Source organism: Rattus norvegicus, chromosome X (genome assembly GCF_036323735.1).
Source record: "Rattus norvegicus strain BN/NHsdMcwi chromosome X, GRCr8, whole genome shotgun sequence".
NCBI classification, from domain to species: domain Eukaryota; kingdom Metazoa; phylum Chordata; class Mammalia; order Rodentia; family Muridae; genus Rattus; species Rattus norvegicus.
The window spans coordinates 23,751,914-23,770,977 of NC_086039.1; the positions used below are offsets into that span (position 1 = coordinate 23,751,914).

Genomic DNA, 19,064 nt, shown 5'->3' on the forward strand with positions numbered 1-19,064 from the left:
TTGGTGGATCCTGGCATGGTGGCTCAAACCCATAATCCCAGCGATTGGGAGGCTGAAGCAGAAGGATTCTGAGTTTGAAGCCAGCCCAGACTACAGATGGAAACCTTGTCTCAAACGACAGGAAAGGGGGCCAAAGAGATGGCTCAGCATTTAAACCATGCTCTTGCAGAGAACCCAGGTTCAATTTGTGGCATCTACATGGATACTGGGGACAGCATACCTTAACAGGGACTGCCAGCAGTAGGCCATGATGGAGACATCTCAGAAGCCTGCTGCTGTTCCTTGTAAAAAACAGTTGTTCCCATTTCTCCTAACCTTAGCCCTGGACAATGGCTATATAGCGTTCATTTGTGTGTGACTGCCTTTCAGTTGGCCTTGGTGTGCATAATTATTCTACTATATCTGCCTTTCCTATTTATTTCTACTTCTGCTCTGGTGAATCTTGTGAAACTAGATGTTCCCTGATGTAATGATTCTTTAATAATTAAAAATTGAGGCATAGGGACACAGCACAGCACAGTCCTATTGGCCCAGGTGCATGCTGTGTGTTCTCACCTTGGAAACAATGTAATAATTGCACAATGGTAGTTCCAGATTAATGCTTGACTTGCAAAGAAAGTTTGAAGAAATTATTAGAAAATGAAATAGAGTCAACATTAGGACCCCAAGAAAGGAAAAAAAAACTATTGAAGTTAGGACACATGTTTTGCATAACATTTGAGAGAGGTTCCTGGACAAAGAAGTATGGAATGCATAAAATTATATACTAGTAAAACTAAGTCAAAATGCTGGGACTCTTATGAGAGTCATTGTGTGCAATGTAAAGAAACAGAAAGCTAGCGGAACCACTGAGTTAAGGGTCAACTTAACTCTTTCTGGACACTGCCTGGCAGCTTTGCCTATGTCATTTATCATTAGAGCTTCACAGGAAAATGCAAGTAGCTGATCTCGGAGCTTTGAGCTTTGAAATATGATAGTTAAAAGTTAAAGTTTAAATAATGGTAAGTGTGCAATTATTATTATTTTGGCCACAGGCCTGAGAATAGGGGAAGCTTGAAACTTTGGGGAACAAGTGTAATTTTTAATCTTTGTGGGATGTGGTTATTCTTTTGAATTTTATTTGGCAACGATTATACGATGTCTTTTTTTTTTCTACCTGCATTTGGAGTAACCCCCCAAAAATTATAATTTCAACAATAAAATAAAATAAAATAGAACAACATCCCGGAGTGTATAAACTGAAACTCAAGCTTACTAAGTATTTCGGCACTCTAGCTTATCTCCACATTAAAACTTTTGCCACTTAATTTCTCTTTAAAGTTTTTCAACTCAAATTATCAAAGGATTTTATAATCTGTTCAAGTAGATATCGACGGTAAAACACAAATAGTATTGAAATATTCATCTATAAATATCCCATTTCTGTCTCATTCAGTTTTATTTTAATTTTTAGACAAGGTCATCAGACTGGCCTCAGTCACACTATGTAGCCAAAGATGACCTTGACTGTCTGATCCTCTAGCCTCTACCACCCAAGGACAGAGGTTACAGGTACACACCGCCACCCACTGTTTATGAGATATGAGGGATGGAACCTTCATGCATGCTAGGCAAGCACTTTACCGAGTAGGCTACAACCCTAGCACTTCAGTTTTCTTAGTTCCACTTGAATTGCTTGTGAATTTTATGAGACACTGAACAGAGCTACCCATAAGGTTTACTTGCTTACTTGGCTTGGTTTGGTTGTTACTGGCAAGTCAGACAAGTATGAAAAACATTACAGAAACAAAGGAACTAATTTCTTTTCAATAATATTTTATTTACAAAAGAAGATAACTTAACAATGGGCCCTAGTGGGAACTACAATGTTAAATTGGTTTCTTCTCTTCTGTCCTCCTTTTTTTTATGAGAAATTTCTTCCTGAAGTTTGTCTTTTCAGAAGGTAAGTATCATGTTCTGGAGAAGTCCTGGTAGAAAATATGTCTCAAAGGCTCCATAAAAAACTGCTAGATTTTTCCAAGAAAGAGTCTAAGGTGCATCCTATCCAAGGATTTAGAATGGTTAAGAGGACAACATGATGTCATCGGGATTCTCTCCAGGGTGTTATATAGATGGCCATAGGATAAGATTCAATTTTGACAATAGAAGCTGGGCTCCTTCCTTGATGTTCGGTCTCTGCTTTTCCATCCCTTGACTACAAAGCAGAGAGGCAATAGACTTGAAGTGGAACATAATCAGAGATCCAAAGGAAGTGGCTAGAAAAGCAAAGATGGTGAAGAACAGAAGAGGAGCAGAAGAGGAGCAGAAGAGGAGTGGAAGAGGGGCAGCAGTACATTGAAAGAACAGGTTGGAGTGGAGCAGATATGGGGGAGAAGAAAATAAGCTTACCAAAAGCCTAGTGAAGTTCCACATGATCCAAGAGAGAGGGAATCACACAAAGAGAGTATGTCAGTCAGTTTATTCATTATGAATAGAATTCAAACTAGCACCCTATGGCCACACATGGTGTTCTCAAAGTGGGCAAGGAAGATCCAGCCCTGCTTGAGCCCAGTAGTTCTCTCTCAAACATAGGCTACACCTAGGCATGGTGGTACATGCTGATAAATAACCCAAGCACTTGAGAGGCCAAGGTTAGGACTGGGGATTTTGAACCTGCCCTTGGCTATGTAGTGAGTTCCTAACCATTCTGAGATAGAGATAAGACCCTATCTTAAAAAGCCCACCAAACAGATGTCAAAAACCTCTTACCTCTTCTTTGATGGCTTTTGGTTGCTTGTCCTAGAATTTCATCAGCATGCTTTGGAGTGCATCACAGGTATTGGATGCCAAAGACAGTAGAGTTAGAAAAGGGGATATGTCAAATCACTTAGCAGGGTCACAATGGACACTCCTGGAACTAAAGATGGGTAGTACCTATGGCCATGTCACCTGAAAGTGTCCCAAGTCATCTCATGTTAGAAGAGGCAGGTAGGGCTCTGGATGTACCGAGTTCCACCCTGAGCACTGCAAAAAATAAAACACTGAACAAAGGGAAGAGATGTAGGGGAGGAGGGAAAGATTAACAAAGGTGTAACAAGTTGATTTCACCAATGTTGCATTTGTTTATGTATTTATGCTTGAGACAAGGTCTCACTCTGTAGCCCTACCTAACCCGAAACTCACTCTGTAGACCAGGCTGGCCTCAAATTCGTCCTGACTCTGCTTTTCAAGTGCTTGCACTCAACTCATTGAAGTTTTACATAACACAGAAGGCTCTAAAACTGAAGAGGAGTTACAGACAGTTGTGAGCTGTCATGTAGGTGCTGGGAATTAGGTTAACCTGGGTCTTCTAGAAGAGCAGCCAGTGCTTTTAACTACTGAGTTGTCTCTTACTCCAGAATACAGACCCTGTTGCATTGTAGTTTTAACACACAACAGGACCCTTGAGAATGAAGGTCCTTAAAGAAGGGAGAAAAGAAGGAGTGACCTTTATGGGTTAATGGCTTGCTTTGGGGTGGGAGGGCTTCAATTTCTAAAACTTGTTTCTATAGTTCCTTTAAGGGGCAGAGAGAGGACTGGGGTCAAGACATGAAGGTTAAAAATCACAGGCATACTTCACCCCTGAGGCTGCCTCTTATGCCTTCCATTTAGTACAAAGTATTCAGAACACCAAAGTGTCATAATTTGGTGTACAATTTTCTGAGCCCCAAAGGGTGTCAGGTAATGTAATAAAAATGTCGGTCAGATGGAAAAGCAATTAAATTGGGAGGTAAGACCAACATATAATCCATTTGAAAGACATCAACATTAATGAACACCACCAGGGAAAATAATGAGCTGACAGAATCAGATCTGTGGCTAAAGAGTTTGATGCTAAAGTAGTTGAAGGAGAATAGATGGGAGAAATAAAGGAAAATAGCAGAGATGATGACTGGAGGTGGGCTTGGGATGGAGGGAAGGAAGGCTTACAGCAAAGTTAGCACTGGATGGGGTTGGTCCCCATTATGTGTTTCAAATAAAGAACTGTGCTCAGGAATTTAATATCAACAAACACTTCCATTCAGTGTAGCTCACTGCCTCTCAGCCCTGAGTGCCTGAGAACTGCCTGGGGAGTGCTTTGTATGTTTTAAAAGGTGTTTTGGTTACACCACAAAAGAGTGTGCTTAGCAGCATTGAGCCATACACCTAACAGTTGTATATGGTACTTCATGCCTGTAATCCCAGCATATAAGAGGCTAAGGCAGGAGGATACCAATGAGTTTGAGGTCACCCTTGGCTATAACATGAGTTTTGGGCCACACTGAGGTACAGTGTGATACCTTGTCTCAAAAAGAAAGGAAAGGAGAAAGTTAATATTTTGCTATGTATATCTTACACAGTTAAAAACAAGAATCTATGGGCCTAGGGATATGGCTCAGTAGTTAAAAGGATGTGCTCTGCAGTCACAGGAACCAGAGTTCAGATCCCAGCTCCCATGTGACAAGCCAGGAATCTTCACAAATGCTTGTAACCACACCTCTAAGGGGGCTGAGACAAGAAAGAGCACTGTTGGAACTTGCTATTATCAAACCAAGCCAAGAGGCCTCTGCACATAGACACACATACACCTATACACATATGCACACATACACATATACTCATACAGACACACAGACACCTATGCACATTCACACTAACACACACACATTGACCCACATACACTTATGCACACATGCATGTACACTCACAGACGCGGACACACATATACCTATGGACACATGCACACACCCACACACATGGACACACATACACCCTTGCACACATGTGCATACATTACCACACACATGAACACACATATACCTAGGCACACATGCCCATATACTCATACACACACACATGAATATGCAGAAATTAATCTTTTAAACGAAAATTTAAAACTATGGTCCTTGCCTCATCTGTCTAATTAGTATTAAAAGAAATATCACTAAATTTCCCAGACTGGTCCCCGTCTCCTGGGTGCCTGCCCACTTCTGTGCCCTGAACTGCTGCTCACACACTGTGCCTCCTTTCAGCCTCTTCTATCTGACCTTGTCGGCCCTGTCCAGCCTGCCCAACTACCTGTTATCATGGTAGCCATCTACACTTGAATTTCCTTCTACCTGCATAGGCACGTGCAGCTTATGACAAAGCTTGTTAGCCACCACTTCTATTAATAGACTCCTCTTAGCCTGGTCAAGACCGTTGTCTTGGCTAAGGTGGTGCTGCTCCTGATAGTCAGGACTGTAAGTCCTACAGTGTGCTGTCTGTGAAGAAATAAGTTCCTGCACCTGGCCAATGGCAGCTCACTGCTAAGATATAGTCCTGCGGAGATGCTGAGGTGTGGGTATCTCCCACAGCTCCTTTGCCGAGTGTGCCTCCACTGGGAAGTGTGCTCAAAATCCTGCTCACTAGACAGCCACTGCCAGGATGAGTGCCAACATGCGGGTCATACTCTCTGAGAGCATCCACTCGCTGACTCTATCTTGGACTGTAACAGGAGGCAGCAGGTACCCTATTACTAGTTATCAGTCACTTGCTGTGCCCCTGGCTCCACCCAACCTGTGGGGCACACACTGGTGGTGGGGGCACATACTGGTCTGTTGTGATCCTGCACTGATTCCCAGGCCCACAGTTCTGCATGCTTTGGGACACATATTTTGGGATTAACTCGAAACACATAGGAGATCATTGGATGGATCATGAGAATCTGGCTTTTCAATCATCACAGACTTGTTTTAGAGGTTTTTAAATAGACGTTTTAAATTTTACTGCACACCTCTGTATATATCCATGAGCTGCTTCCTCTTACATGCTGTGGTAGGTTCTCAGGATGGAGGAGATAAGAGTTGTCCTGTACTATGTCCCCCCAATGAGACAGGACAACGAGGATGGAACACGTTTTCCTAAGGCCGATTCTTTTTTTTTCTCCCTAAGACATAGTCTCATATACCCCAGGCTCTCAAGTGCTGGGACTGGGTTGATGTCTTAGGCATTCTGAGCAGCCTTTGAAGGCTGGCCTGTTTCCATTAGCAAGCAGGGTATTTACAAGGACAGCACATTACAGAGAAAAGCCTTTCCACTGTCAGGTTACCAAGCAACTTTATCATTGGCACAGACCATTTATCCCTGTGTTTGAGCAATCCATCATGATTGGGGCTAGCAGGAACTCTTCCTCGTGATCCTCCTGCCTCTGCCTCCTTCAGCAAATCCTACCGGTGTGCGCCACCACAACCGGCACAGGAACTCTTCCTAATTGCATCCCCCTCCCCCACAATGTTCTCATTCCTCTTCAGTTTCTGTCTCTCATTTTTGGACTGATGTAGCTTAGATTGGCTTGTTGTGTAGATTGACTTTGAACTCCTGATTCTTCTTCCTCTGCCTCCTACCTGCTAGGATTATAGGTGTGTGCCACCACAGCGAGCTTCTACCTTTTATATTCGAGCCTTTATCTTCCTCTCCAGCTATCTCATCACTTGTCTTCCACCTCTTGTTTCTTCTGTTCTGTTAACTTCTTCTTCCTATATGCCCTTTGGAATTTGTGTTTAAAGATTATATAATATATATGAATATATGACTTATTTATTGTGTATAGTTAGTGTTCTGCCTGTGAGTAAACCTTCAGGCCAGAAGAGGGAGCTAGCTCTCATTACAGATGGTTGTGAGCCACCATGTGGTTGCTGGGAATTGAACTCAGGACCTCTGGAAGAGCAGTTAGTGCTCTTAACCTCTGAGCCATCTCTCCAGTGCCCTACTTTATTTTTATTTATATGTAGTAGTATGTATGTGAGTATAACTTTGTGTGTGCGTGTGTTTGTGTGTGTGCACACGTGCACACGTGGGTGTGAGTGCCCTTGAGCATGTGAGCATGTATACTAGTGCCCATGGGGGCTAGAAGAAGGTATCAGAAGTTGGAGTTACATGCTGTTGTTTGTACTGAGAAGTGAACACTGAGTCCCTACAAAAGCAGTGATAATAGCTGAGCCATTTCTCCAGCCCCAACTTGAGACTGAGTCTCACACTGTACATAGCCCAGGGTGTCCTGGAACTCACTGTGTAGCCTGGCCCAGTCTCAAAATCTTATCTATTGTCCTGTCTCGGCTTCCCTGAGTGTTAGTATGTCAGGCCTGAGTCATCACCTGGAGATTTGTTCCAGGGAGAGGACACATACAAATATGCATGAAGAACTAGAGAGACATTTTGGGAAGGGGTCTCAGCGTCCCACAAAGTTTGGAGATAAATCACAAGCTCGAGTGGATTTTCTCCTTTGTGATGGTTTGAATGAAAATGGCCCCCATTGGCTCACGGGGAGTGGCAATATTAGGGGGTGTACCCTTGTTGAAGTAGGTGTGGCCTTGGAGGAAGTGTGTCATTGGGGGCAGGCTCTGGGGTTTCAAAGCCCAGTGTTACTGTTCCTTCCTGCTGTCCACTGATTCAAATGTAGAACTCTCAGTTCCTTCTCCAGAAACATGTCTGCCTGTATGCCACCATGCTTCCTGCCATGATGATAATGGACCAAACTTCTGAACTATAAGCCAGCCCCAATTAAATGTTTTCCTGATAAAAGTCACAATGGTCCTGGTGTTTCTTCACAGAAATACAAACCCTAACTAAGACATCCATCCTCCTCAGTTCCCCAAGTCCTTAGATGATCCAGGCTCATGTTAAGGCCACTTTATGCCCAGAGAGACTCCATAACAGGTATTGCTTGCCACGAATTGGATTCTCTGCTCCCATCTCACCAGAAAGGAGTAAGGGTTATAACTCCACTTCAAATTCACATGCCGAGTGACAGCAGGGCTTTGAATCTCTGTCTTATTAAACATCAATTTTTTAAAACATTTATTTGTGTGCCACAGTGCATGTGTGGAGGTTAAAGGACAGCTCGAAGGGGTCTGTTCCCTCCTAACTTGTGGGTTCTTCGGAATTGAACATGGGGCTTTGAGCTTGGCAACAAATGCCATTACCAGCTGAAGCATATCACTTGCCCCTGAGGCCAAATTCTTAAGCCATCGATACACCCATTTTTATGGAACTAAAAATGCCTGGATCTTCCCTACTTTTATATTGCTGGTGACTGAAACCTGGGCTTTCTGTGTATTGTACAAGTGACTTACTACCTGCAGGCCACCTTCTATGTTAAATGGATCTACACTTGCCAGGAGACAACTCCTGCCCCCTTTTCTGTCGGGGAATCAAGACTGAATTGAGGTGCTGGGCAGTTTTCAAAGGTCAAATAGGGTATCAGGGCTCCTAGATCCTAAGTTGCTGGAGGGCACCAATCCAGGAACTCTAACAAGCTCATGAAAAACACGTACGCATTATCATAGAGCTCCAGACTTCTAGAACATAAGTCATTTTGGGTACCAAGGGAGCCAACAAAATGGTCAATTATGATTCCCTGTGACAGCCTCTGAAGTCAGCTCTGTCCAGTCCATTTTAAGTGGCAGCTCTTATGACAAATACAGAGGCGAATTCTAGCAACCAACCATTGAACTGAAAATGGAGTCCCCATTGGAGGAGTTAGAGAAAGGATTAAAGGAGCTGAAGGGGTTTGCAACCCCATAGGAACAACATTACCAACCAACCAGAACTCCCAGGGACTAAACCACCATCCAAAGAGCACACATGGACAGACCCATGGCTCCAGCTGCATATGTAGAAAAGGATGCCCTTATTGGGCACCAATGGGAGGAGAAACCCTTGGTCCTGCCAAGGCTGGAACCCCAGCCTAGGGGAATGTCAGGGCGGGGAGGTGGGAAGGTGTGGGTGGTTGGATCAGGGAACACCCTCATACAAGAAGGGGACTGGGGGATGGGATAGGGGGTTTATGGATGGGGAACCAGGAAAGGTGATAACATTTGAAATGCAAATTAAAAAAATCCAATAAAGTGGCAGCTCTTATATCACATCCTTTACGTTCTGCTTTGTCTTTTTTTTAGTCTGGTTTTGTTTTAGTTTTTGGTCTGTCTTCTGCCAGGTGACATCAGCTTTTTTTTGCTTTTTTATTTTATTCATTCATTCATTCATTTGTTCGTTCGTTCATTCATTCATTCATTTATTTTGGTCTCTGCTGGCCTAGGAAGTTTTAAGCAAGTCCCCACTCCAAGCTCTCTGAGGATTGCTGCTTCTCAGGCTCTCTGTGTAGTGCTGCCCAAGTGGCTGACCTTTTGTTCGGTAGCCTCCGCGTGTCCTATTCCTGTCACTGGCGCCAAGCCCAGGGTTTCCTTCAGCAGAGGGCTTTCCCTGTTCTAGTGCACAAGGCTAATGTCACTCATTTCTATTTCTTGCTGCCCTCTAGGAAGTCTTCTCATCTCTGCAATCCAGCCACACCATGGAGAGTTTAGGCTTCCTCTCCAGCAACAGAAGGTGGACTGCCTAGGCAGACTGTGGACCCTCGCTGAGCCTCTGGAGAGGAAACTGGGAGCAAACATATGGCAGGAGGTCTCATAACTTGGGAGAAGGGGTTGCTGTGCACTGCATTCCTTTTCTTTCACTTGAACATCTTTTTTTTTGTAATATTATGAGTCCTAAACAATAGAAACTTAAGACCTGTGCTGATTCTCTCTGATTTTGAGAATACCTCCAGGTAGACACACAGTGCACACAAAATAGTAGCTGTGTGCCAGCATTTCCTAGACCTGGGATTATGTAAAGGAAGAGAATTAAACAAATTATGAGGTCACTTTTAAGCTGAATCTTGAAAAGGGAATGGAAGTGATTTCTCCAGTGGAGAAAAGCGCATGGTTCTAACCTCTCTGCCATCACCACAAGCCTGTGCCTGTCAGCCAGATGAAAGGGGATACAGAATGCTCCAGGGGAAGGGAGCTCCTGGTGACCCTCATGAAGGGGCTGTGGTCAAAGGATGCTGTAAGAAACCGGACAGCGACCAGGAGCTCAGAGATTCTGAAAATGAATTAATTGGTAACATTGGGACTGTTTCCTCCAGGCTGGACATGATGGTTGCCCTCATCAGTTAGAGTATCCCATAGCGAGTGGGGCGGTATATGAGGCTGTACCCCTTCTCAAGGATATAGAAGCCTGTTAACAATGGCTGTAAGAAGGAAGATACTTCAGTGGCACAGCTGCATGTGAGTCACCCATGCTCCTGTAAGTAAACCTGTATAAATTAATTGGTCCACCAACCACCACAAAAACACCTGCTTTTTTGCAGTGTCCAGCTCTATTCTCATAGTGTTATTAAACTTGTTGAATAAATTATTGAGTTTCTATTTCATAGATGCAGTGAGAGTCCAAGAGTTTATGTAGTTTGTTAAAGTTGGCTCCCTATTAAGGAGCTAAACTGGTACTGAAACACCGGTCTTGCTTCCAGAACACACCTCCTCCTGGTTCCAGGGCTTTGGCATCTGCCATCTGTACATTCTCTATGGTCTATAACCACTGTAGTTTTTTCTCGGTTGCATATGCATGTTAATACTCTTATGTCCAAGTAAAAAAAGCAAATTTGAACAAGTTTCAGCAAGAAGGGAATTCGTGAAGATGGCGGTTTTACAAAATCTAGGGATAACACGATGGGTCTTAGGAACAAATGAAGTGGGTATTTTGATAGACCTGGGATTTTCCCATCTCCTCCTCTAAATCTACCCCAAGTTCTCTGGGAAAGAACATGAAAGGCGGTCTCTACAGCCAAAACAATGAAGTAGAGAAGGTGGGAGGAAAAGACCACACAGTGACAATCCATTAGGTAATTGCTCTATAAACACATATGCTATTCCCTTGTATATACAATTAGAAGCATGACTACCTCAACAAAATGCAGGTATAGCTGCGAGTCACAAGCAACTACTAATCCAGATATAATGGCACCACATGGCCCATCCCTTCTTCCTTTAGTTCAGTTACAATAAAATGTGGCTCCTTGTCATCTAGAAATCTCTGATAAATGTACCTTCCACAAACAGAGAAATATATAACAGTTTACAAATAAACACCATCAAAATTCCCTTTTATGGAAGAAGAAGAAGTCACATGTTGATCTATCACTAGATCTGAAGATGTATCTACCCTTTCGCCTAGATGGGTCCTATACTTGCTGGTTTTGTGTGTCAATTTGACACAAGTTGGAGTTGTCACAGAGAAAGGAGCCTCCCTTGAGAAAATGCATCCATGAGACCCAGCAGTAAGGTTTTGTCTCAACTGGGGTGGGCCCTTTGTGGGTAGTGTCATCCCTGGGCTGGTAGTCCTGGGTTCTATAAGAAAGCAAGCTGAGCAAGCTGGGGAAGCAAGCCAGTAAGTAACATCCCTCTATGGCTTCTGCATCAGCTCCTGCTTCTTAACCTGCAGGAGTTCCTGTCCTGACTTCCTCTAGTGATAAACAGCAATGTGGAGGTGTAAGCTGAATAAACCCTGTCCTCCATAACTTGCTTTTTGGTCATGATGTTTGTGCAGGAATAGAAGCCGGGACTAAGACAGGTATAATGGAAATAAACTCATGAGAGTCCTTTTGCTATTATTTCCTTGCTTAACCAGTCTGTACTTAGGCCAGGGTTATGCTTAAAGTGAGGTTCTTAGATTTGAAAATGTGTTCAAATTTCCCAGATGGCTAGAGGGGTGTGCAAAATGCACCAACATACCCCTTTCATACCCCTGCACTAGGAGATTTGACCTACTTAACAAGCCTTCGAGAAACTTAAGGTCAAATCACCTGGACAATTCGGTGTGCTATTCAGGAAAAGTGGGGTTATCAAAATAATTCAGTTAATTGTACACCATAACTGATCCACTGCAGAGCATTGACTAAAAGGGGCTTATATTTGTCAATCCTTCTGTTCCTTAGAGTGTGTATCTTTCTTCCAACTCAGGATGTCTTTCCAAAGGACCTGTGAGACACTGCTTGGAAACCTAATTGCCAGGAACAATAGGACCTCTGTCTCTTTGTCTGTGTTGATAGGATAAAAATCTAATTGTCAGCCAGCATGTACATTTGACCTAATCACATTTATATTGATCAGTCCTCTGTAATTTTTTTATTACCTTGATGCTATTCTGCCCCCACCCTGTTTCCTCTCCTATTTCCCCATTCTTCCACTTATGTCTCTGCAAGTGAGAAGAAAGCTCATCTCTTTCCCCTACCATCAGTAGTTAGTGGATATACTGTTCATGGTACTTTAACATATGTCTGACTTTATCTTTCACATGACTAAAATCACAGACTTCTGGTGGTACACACAGTGTATCCAATGTTGAAAATACAGGGTGAGGCTTGAGATGATCCTGTTCAGAAGAGTTCACAGCTACTGTGATGTGCTGGTCCAGAATTGCTACTCTGGATGGCCCATTAGGATTCCCATTCACTAGACATGATTTTCTACTGACGAAAATTTTCTAAATCTTCAATGGAAGGCCTATTGGTTTCATGTTGGGACATCTCCCAGTAGCAAGTATTAATAACAGTAAAAATCTTGTTGTTGGTCTCCTTTCTCTTCCTTTTTTCCAGTGCCGGGGATGGAACTCCTTGTCTTGCACATGCAAAAGAAGTGTTCTGCTTCTGTTGCAGCTTCTTTTTCTTAGCACTCTTAAGTATTTCGCTCATTTTCTCTGCCATTCTGCTCAAGATCCTCTGGAGATCTAGTAGGAGATAGTAAGCTGAGCTGAGCTTAATACTGTGAACCCCCTCCCCCATCTGCCTTGGGGATGTTCACTTGTTTCTTAAAATCCAGTTGGATTCATTTAGGAGATCAGCACTCTTGGCAGAGTTGGTACATGAGGAGTTACTACTCCTTATACATGTGTAGTATAAGTGAAATCAATCAGTGAAGTCCTTGAAGTGGGTCTGACACTTCTGCTGCAAGTCAGCAGGGCCCAGGGATTTTTGCCTGTGGCAATCAAAGCTCAGTTTGTTTTTATTTGTTTGTGGTGCTGAGGAATGGAAGCTGGGTAAGGACTCTACCACTGAGCTTCATGCCCAGTTCCAGAGTTCTTTTCTTTTGAGTCCCAGCAACCATAACTAACTGGTTCACTTCCATAGCTTATAAAATGGGTCAACTCCCTTCCCATCAATGGATGCTAGAAGATTCCATCTGTATCAGTTCCACATGTTTTGGGCTTGTAATTTGCCACACCTCATTTCTGGATTGAGTATTTACTTTGTAACCAAATGTAATGAGCTCACATTTTGGTGCGTGCAAAAAGGCTAAACAAGTACAGCCAAGACATGAAAGAATGGAGAAAGATTTATTACTCAAAGCAGATAAGGAATCCATGAGTGTTTCAACCAGCATGGCTTTGAGATTGCCTTGACCAGGGCAATGGAGAATGAAGAAATGACAGACAGATGTACTGAGGAGTGGGGATTGGCTAGGCCATGCACAGTCCCACATATGCTGTTTATAAGACCATCCTGTAAGAGGAAAAGATACAAATTTTGGACACACTTAGCTCAAGTTCACAAGGCGTTAAAACAATTAAAATGGGAAGAAGAGTACATCTGCGAATTCTTGTATCTCAGTTTGTATCAAAGCTGAAAATAATGGAAAGGTCATTTTGTATGTGTGCACAGACGCATTGTATGTCTTGGTGTGCATTCATATGTACGCCCATGAAGGCCAGAGGGCAAAACTTGGATATCAGTTTCAGGAGTGTTCCATCTCAGTTTTTGAGACAGGGTCTCTTATTGGCCTGGAACTCACCAATTAGACTAGGTTGCTTGGCCACTGGATCCCAGAAATCCACTTGGCTCTACTTCCCCAGCACTGGAATTACAAATGCACTGCATTGAGCCTGGCTTTTTGATGTGGGCTCTGGGGATTGAACTCAGGTTCTCATGTTTACAAAGCAAGCATTTTAACCAGAGAGCCATCTCACCAGCTTAGAAAGGATGCTTTGAAAGTAGATTAATATAAGAGTTTTCATCTAAAAGTATCTCACTTGTGGGATCCAATTATTTTTGTTGTTGTTAGGGTTTAATGTTTTTTCTTTACTGTTTGTTTGGTTTCATTCTTATCCCAGGCTGACATGGAAAACACTAGTTTCAAGGTGGCAATCCTCCTGCCTTGTCCTTCTGAATGCTGGGTTTACAGATGTAAGCCAACACATCCAGTTAAAATATGGCATTACAAGAATATGCGAACATGATAGGATTTATTTACTCTCTTGCTTCTTTGAAATCACTGGGTAGCCTAGGTTGACCTGAAACTTAAGGTGATTGTCCTATTTTAACCTCTTGAGTGCTGGAATTGCAGGCACATACCACCATACCTAAGACAACAGCTTCTGCAGTAACCCTATCAATTTAACAATGAGAGGGCTAATTTCTAGGACAGGGATGCTGGGCAAACTCTCTAGTAAGCACATTTTACTGAAAGCATCTATTCCCTCCATCTTTCATCCCTTCCTTCCCCTTCATGTTGTCCTCCCATCCCTGCCACTCTAGACCTTATGACAAACCCCTTTCTAGAATTTGCAACCAGTTTGCATTTCCATCCTAACAGACCAGTCTGATGCCATTCCTGAGGTTCTGCCCTTTTGTGTTCTGCAGATCTTATTTTCTGCTGTATTCTGGCTGAAGGACTGAGCCCTAAAAGCTTGACAGAAGAAGGCTCTACATGGATTTCATTGGAGAAGCATGCTGAAACGTACTCTTCAAAAGACTGTGATCAAATTAGAAGCTTTGCAGCTATTTTGAATTGCTCCCACATGGGCAAATTTACTAGGTTGGAAAACAAATCACCTAACCATATTCATAGCTGAGTACCAATAAGGTCCAAGTTGTAGTTGAATTTGAGCGAGTGTTTAATCTCCCTGACCAGAGATCCTGAGGCAACTTAGAGTCGATTTTAGTTTGTCTATGCATTCATTGTATTAAATAAATGTTTTTACCATTCGTAAGGGGGACAACTCTTCAAAGTATGACAGTAGCTAAAATCAAGTGGATTGATACAGAAATGGTAGTGGTTGTTATGCTTCACATGTGTTCTTTTCCATTCATTTAATGTTGTGCATATTATCTTTTCTATGGAAGGGAAATTTCTCCCTCTCAAGGAACTTTAGCTCACTTTAGCCAAATTCTACCAATCCACAGTACTTCCTTTCCCATGATGCATCAGCTCCATTCCTTTCCCTGGGAATGGTGGTGTAATATCCTGAGGCAACTCGGTTGGATACTAAGAGTTCTGGTGTAAATCCTATACACACATTTTCATGCCTTGCTTCTTCTGACACTTACGAACATCAAGGCCTGACAGGAGTGATCCTCTGGTTCGAAGACTAGATCCTGAGGCTATCCAGGAAAAGACTACAACTCCCAGGATGCTCATCCGCCCCGCCCCTGCACCCCTCCCCCAGCTAGAAAGCGAGTATCACAGAGAAGACGAGGCAACATGGCTCCCGGAGGTGGAAGGCAGAGGCTTCACCCCCTTTGAAGAGGTGAAGAAGAGCAGCGGAGGGGAACGGGAAAAGAGAAGTGACTACGATTTGTCATCGCTTTTATCTTCCCAGCCTCTTCTGAGTCTGGTCAGCCTCACCTCTGCTCTCCATCCGCACCCAGTCTGTGGTCTCCTCCCCTCCCCGCCCACGTTCCCTCGCCCCTCCCGCTCTCGAACCCTCTCCCCGCCCCCCTCGCCCCTACCCCCCGCGGAGTGCGCACGCGCCCGCCTCCAGCTTCGCGCGGGGATCGCCGCCTGGCTCGCTTGCGCAGCCGCTGTTTCTTCTGCCCACGGAGGAAGCATGGGCGTCCAGGGCTTCCAAGAGTTCCTGGAGAAGCGCTGTCCCGGGGCTGTGGTGCCTGTGGACCTCCTCAAACTCGCGCGCACCGTCTCGCGCCAGCAGCAGCAGCAGCACCTGCACCGCCAGCTGCCGCCAGCAGCCCTAGCGCCAGGGGCTCCACGCATCGCCAGGGGCTCTGCTCCTCTGCCGCCGCCGCTCCCGCCTGCTGCCTTTGGTGCTTACTCCGGGGGCGCGGGGCCGACTCGGCACCATCACCCTGCTCACCATTTCCACCACCATGGCCAAGCGCCGCCAGGGCTGCATCCGCCGCCGCCCCCTCCGCTGCCTGGGGCTCGGGTATTGGTAGACGCGGGCTCCGCGCTGCCGCGGCTCTATGGTGGCTACCAGACGGATTGGGTTTGTGGCGGCCAGTGGAATGCCATGCTGGGCTACTTGTCAGCGCTGTGCCAGGCTTGTGCCTATCCGGGCGGAGACGGCCTGGAGCTGGTGGTCATGTTCCCTGGGGGCCTGGGGAAGGACCGACTGGCGGAGTGGGGCCGTCGGTGCCAGGCGGAGCGGCAGACTGCGCAACTGATCGTGGGACACGTGGGCAACAAGGGCACCCCTCCACCGCGGGCCTGGTTCCTGCCACCTGCCTGTCTGAGCCACTGCGTGAGGCTAGCACTCATCCGCTTCCGGGTCAAGGTGAGGGAGGGGTTAGATTTTAAATGAAATGCCCCACACCTGTTCCTTCCAGACTAAACACCTAACCATGCCACCCACTCAGTCAGCTAACTTACTGGCGACCATTTCCTCCACTTGTGCCCCGTCATATGGCCTACCAATTCCCTTGCCTACGTGATTGTATCTCCCTATCCATGCCATCCCAGTAACCCCCTTTGCTTACGCAATTGGCCTACCTGTTGGTTTTAGTAGAATTGACCCAACATTTTTCCGGGGCTTCATGTTTCTCTTGCTATCATCCCCCCTCAAATATTTTTTTTTCATTTTCCAGTTGACATTCCCTCCCCTATATCTGTTTTCAACCCCGTGACAAATAAAACAGATATTAGTCGAACACCTTTGTTCTATATTTTCCCCCATTTGACACCTAGTACTTCTTTTTTACCCATCCTTTAAGTCCTTTTCATTTCAACATGCTTTTATCTTGGCATGCCTTAGCCCAAACAATTCACTGATTGACTCACTATTCAGGAAGATGAACACGCTCAGTAGGGGGTTTCAAAGATGGGGTGGTAGGGCGGGTGGGCTTTCCAAAGCCCTGAGACACCATTCTTTTCCTTGGAAGATCAGATGCGCAACATTTACTTAATGGTGTAAATATGCCTGGTGATTCTGTTTTCTGGTCAGTAAGTACAGTACGTGTTTGGGTAGGTGGGTGGGGTGATAATCTGTGGGCTAAAATGGTCCAGGGAAACTTCCAGAAAAAGATAGACCTTACCTAAGACTGCGAGAACGGGCTAAATTTGAATGGTTCATGGGTTTGGGAGGAGGTTTAATTAAAGAGGTTGAAGAAATCGGGCAGAGGCCAAAAGAAATTCCAAGTTCATGAGGCTCCATGGGTTTAAATCTAAGTCCAGCCTCTGAGTAGTTGGGCCGCTGCATATGGAGCCTGGGGAAAAGCTTGGCAGCATCCCCGGGTCTTGGCACCGCTGCTATTACGCTGTTGCTTTCCCATACTCTTAGGTTTCAAGTTGCTACGTGTAGAGAATAGCAAGGCTTGAGAAGTAAGGAGGTGGGCAGGAAAAAGGAAAAGAAAAGCGCTACAGGGTTAGGTGGGAAGAAACTGCAAACCCATTTTCTAACCAGAGTTTTGGGGGATGTCCTCTCAGAATTGGGGATTTGGGAATTCTGAAACAAAACAGGTGGCAGCTGGTGGAGTAAGGAGGGAGCAGAGCCAGAAAGATCTGCTACATAGAGAAATTTGCGATGGTTATAGAATGTGACTAGAATTCAACAATGCTAGATATACGGGACTCAGCATCAAATCTGTGCCTTGGCTGGATAGATTATAGCTTTTTATTTTGACAAGCCAGTAATGGACTGGGGGCATAGCTCAGTGGTAGAGTGTCCTTACTAACCTAGAGGCCCTTGCTTCAATCTCCTGACACCATGCATGCAAAGGATCTAATCATGAGCTAACTTAAAATACAACTGTAACAAAACCCCACTTGTTTGTTCTGACTGAACATTTTAAAGCAGATTCCCTTACAGTCTTTCCTTCCAAGTTGTTTTGAGTGGTACCACCCAGGCTTTAAGGAATTTTTTTTACCCGTTATTTTTTATCCTGCTCTTACTGGCAGCTTGACTATTGGCACTAGTGATGACTATGTTAGTGATGCAGAGTTTTCCTTTCTGTCTTTCTTTTTTTTTTTTTTTTTTTTTTTGAGGGGCCTGAGGGTGGTGCTCGGGAAGTGAGGTACTAATTGTATTTACACCTGAAGCCCTTAAGTGCCTTAAAATTCCCATTGGATCTTTACAGTAATAAATGAATCAGTATGACCCCTGTTTTCCCAATGGGGAAACTCACACCGAGGAACTTTACACGCTTGCCCAGAGATGATGAAGTAATAAATGATAGTGCTAAGATTCTGGGCTTGATAGCCATGCAATCTGATTCCACAGCTGTGTTCAAAGATGCATCTTTCTAAAGAGGCACTGTGATCAGATTATTTCCATGCTTGAAGAAATACCTCATTGGCTCCTGAATAAAAGCAGTTTGGTTTATTAATTTGTGTTATTCTTTTACTGAGTCCTTGCTGTAGGGTAAGTACTGGGTTGCAAGTAAGGGCTCTCCAGTAGGTCAGGGTTTAGTGAAGACTGAAAAAAATCCAGATACTCTGTGCAAAAATTGCTTGTGATGAAAAAATGTAACCTATTTACAGAGGTATTGGTAGTTTCTCAGTGAGCTCGTAAAACTCTGGAGCGCCTTTACAGATTGGCCACAAAGAGACAAAGAGGTAGAAGAATACTACAGATAGTGGATAAGGACACGGGGACCTAAAACAGCCTGTTTGTGTGCTCTGGGTCACTTATTGTATATTTATAGCATATTTACAAATATTTTTTTCTGAGTAGGCTTTGATTGCTGGTTGACAGGAAAGAGGAACACCTTTGGTTTGTGGTTTATTCATATTCTCCACCAGTCAAGACATTTGAGAACCAACTGTAAATATATTTTTCATATTTAGCACAGTTTTTTTTTTGAGGCAAGTCCCCATGTTGTCCAGGCTATCTTTGAATTTAAATCCTTCCTCATTCTCCTGCCTCCCATCTCTCAAGTGCTGAGATCATAAGAGTTCATCATCTTTACATGGTGTGGTCTCATTTTAAAAAAATCTCGAGTGGTCATGGGCATTCCTGTATGCCTGTGTAATTCCATCTAC

General features: G+C 44.2%; 1 protein-coding gene across 6 annotated transcripts in view; it reads left to right on the forward strand.

Moving 5' to 3' along the window:
* Positions 1 to 13,175: 13,175 nt before the first annotated feature.
* Positions 13,176 to 19,064, forward strand: part of Fam120c (family with sequence similarity 120 member C) — a 156,971-nt gene continuing 151,082 nt past the window's right edge. For 4 of the 6 annotated variants that reach the window (XM_063280060.1, XM_063280063.1, XM_063280061.1 and 1 more), the window contains exon 1: positions 13,176 to 16,362. In XM_063280060.1, coding sequence (XP_063136130.1) covers positions 15,262 to 16,362 — 1,101 coding nt within the window. In that variant the 5' untranslated portion in view covers positions 13,176 to 15,261. The remainder of the gene's footprint in view (positions 16,363 to 19,064) is intronic. The other 2 variants (XM_039100523.2, NM_001427708.1) reach the window with 2 other exon arrangements.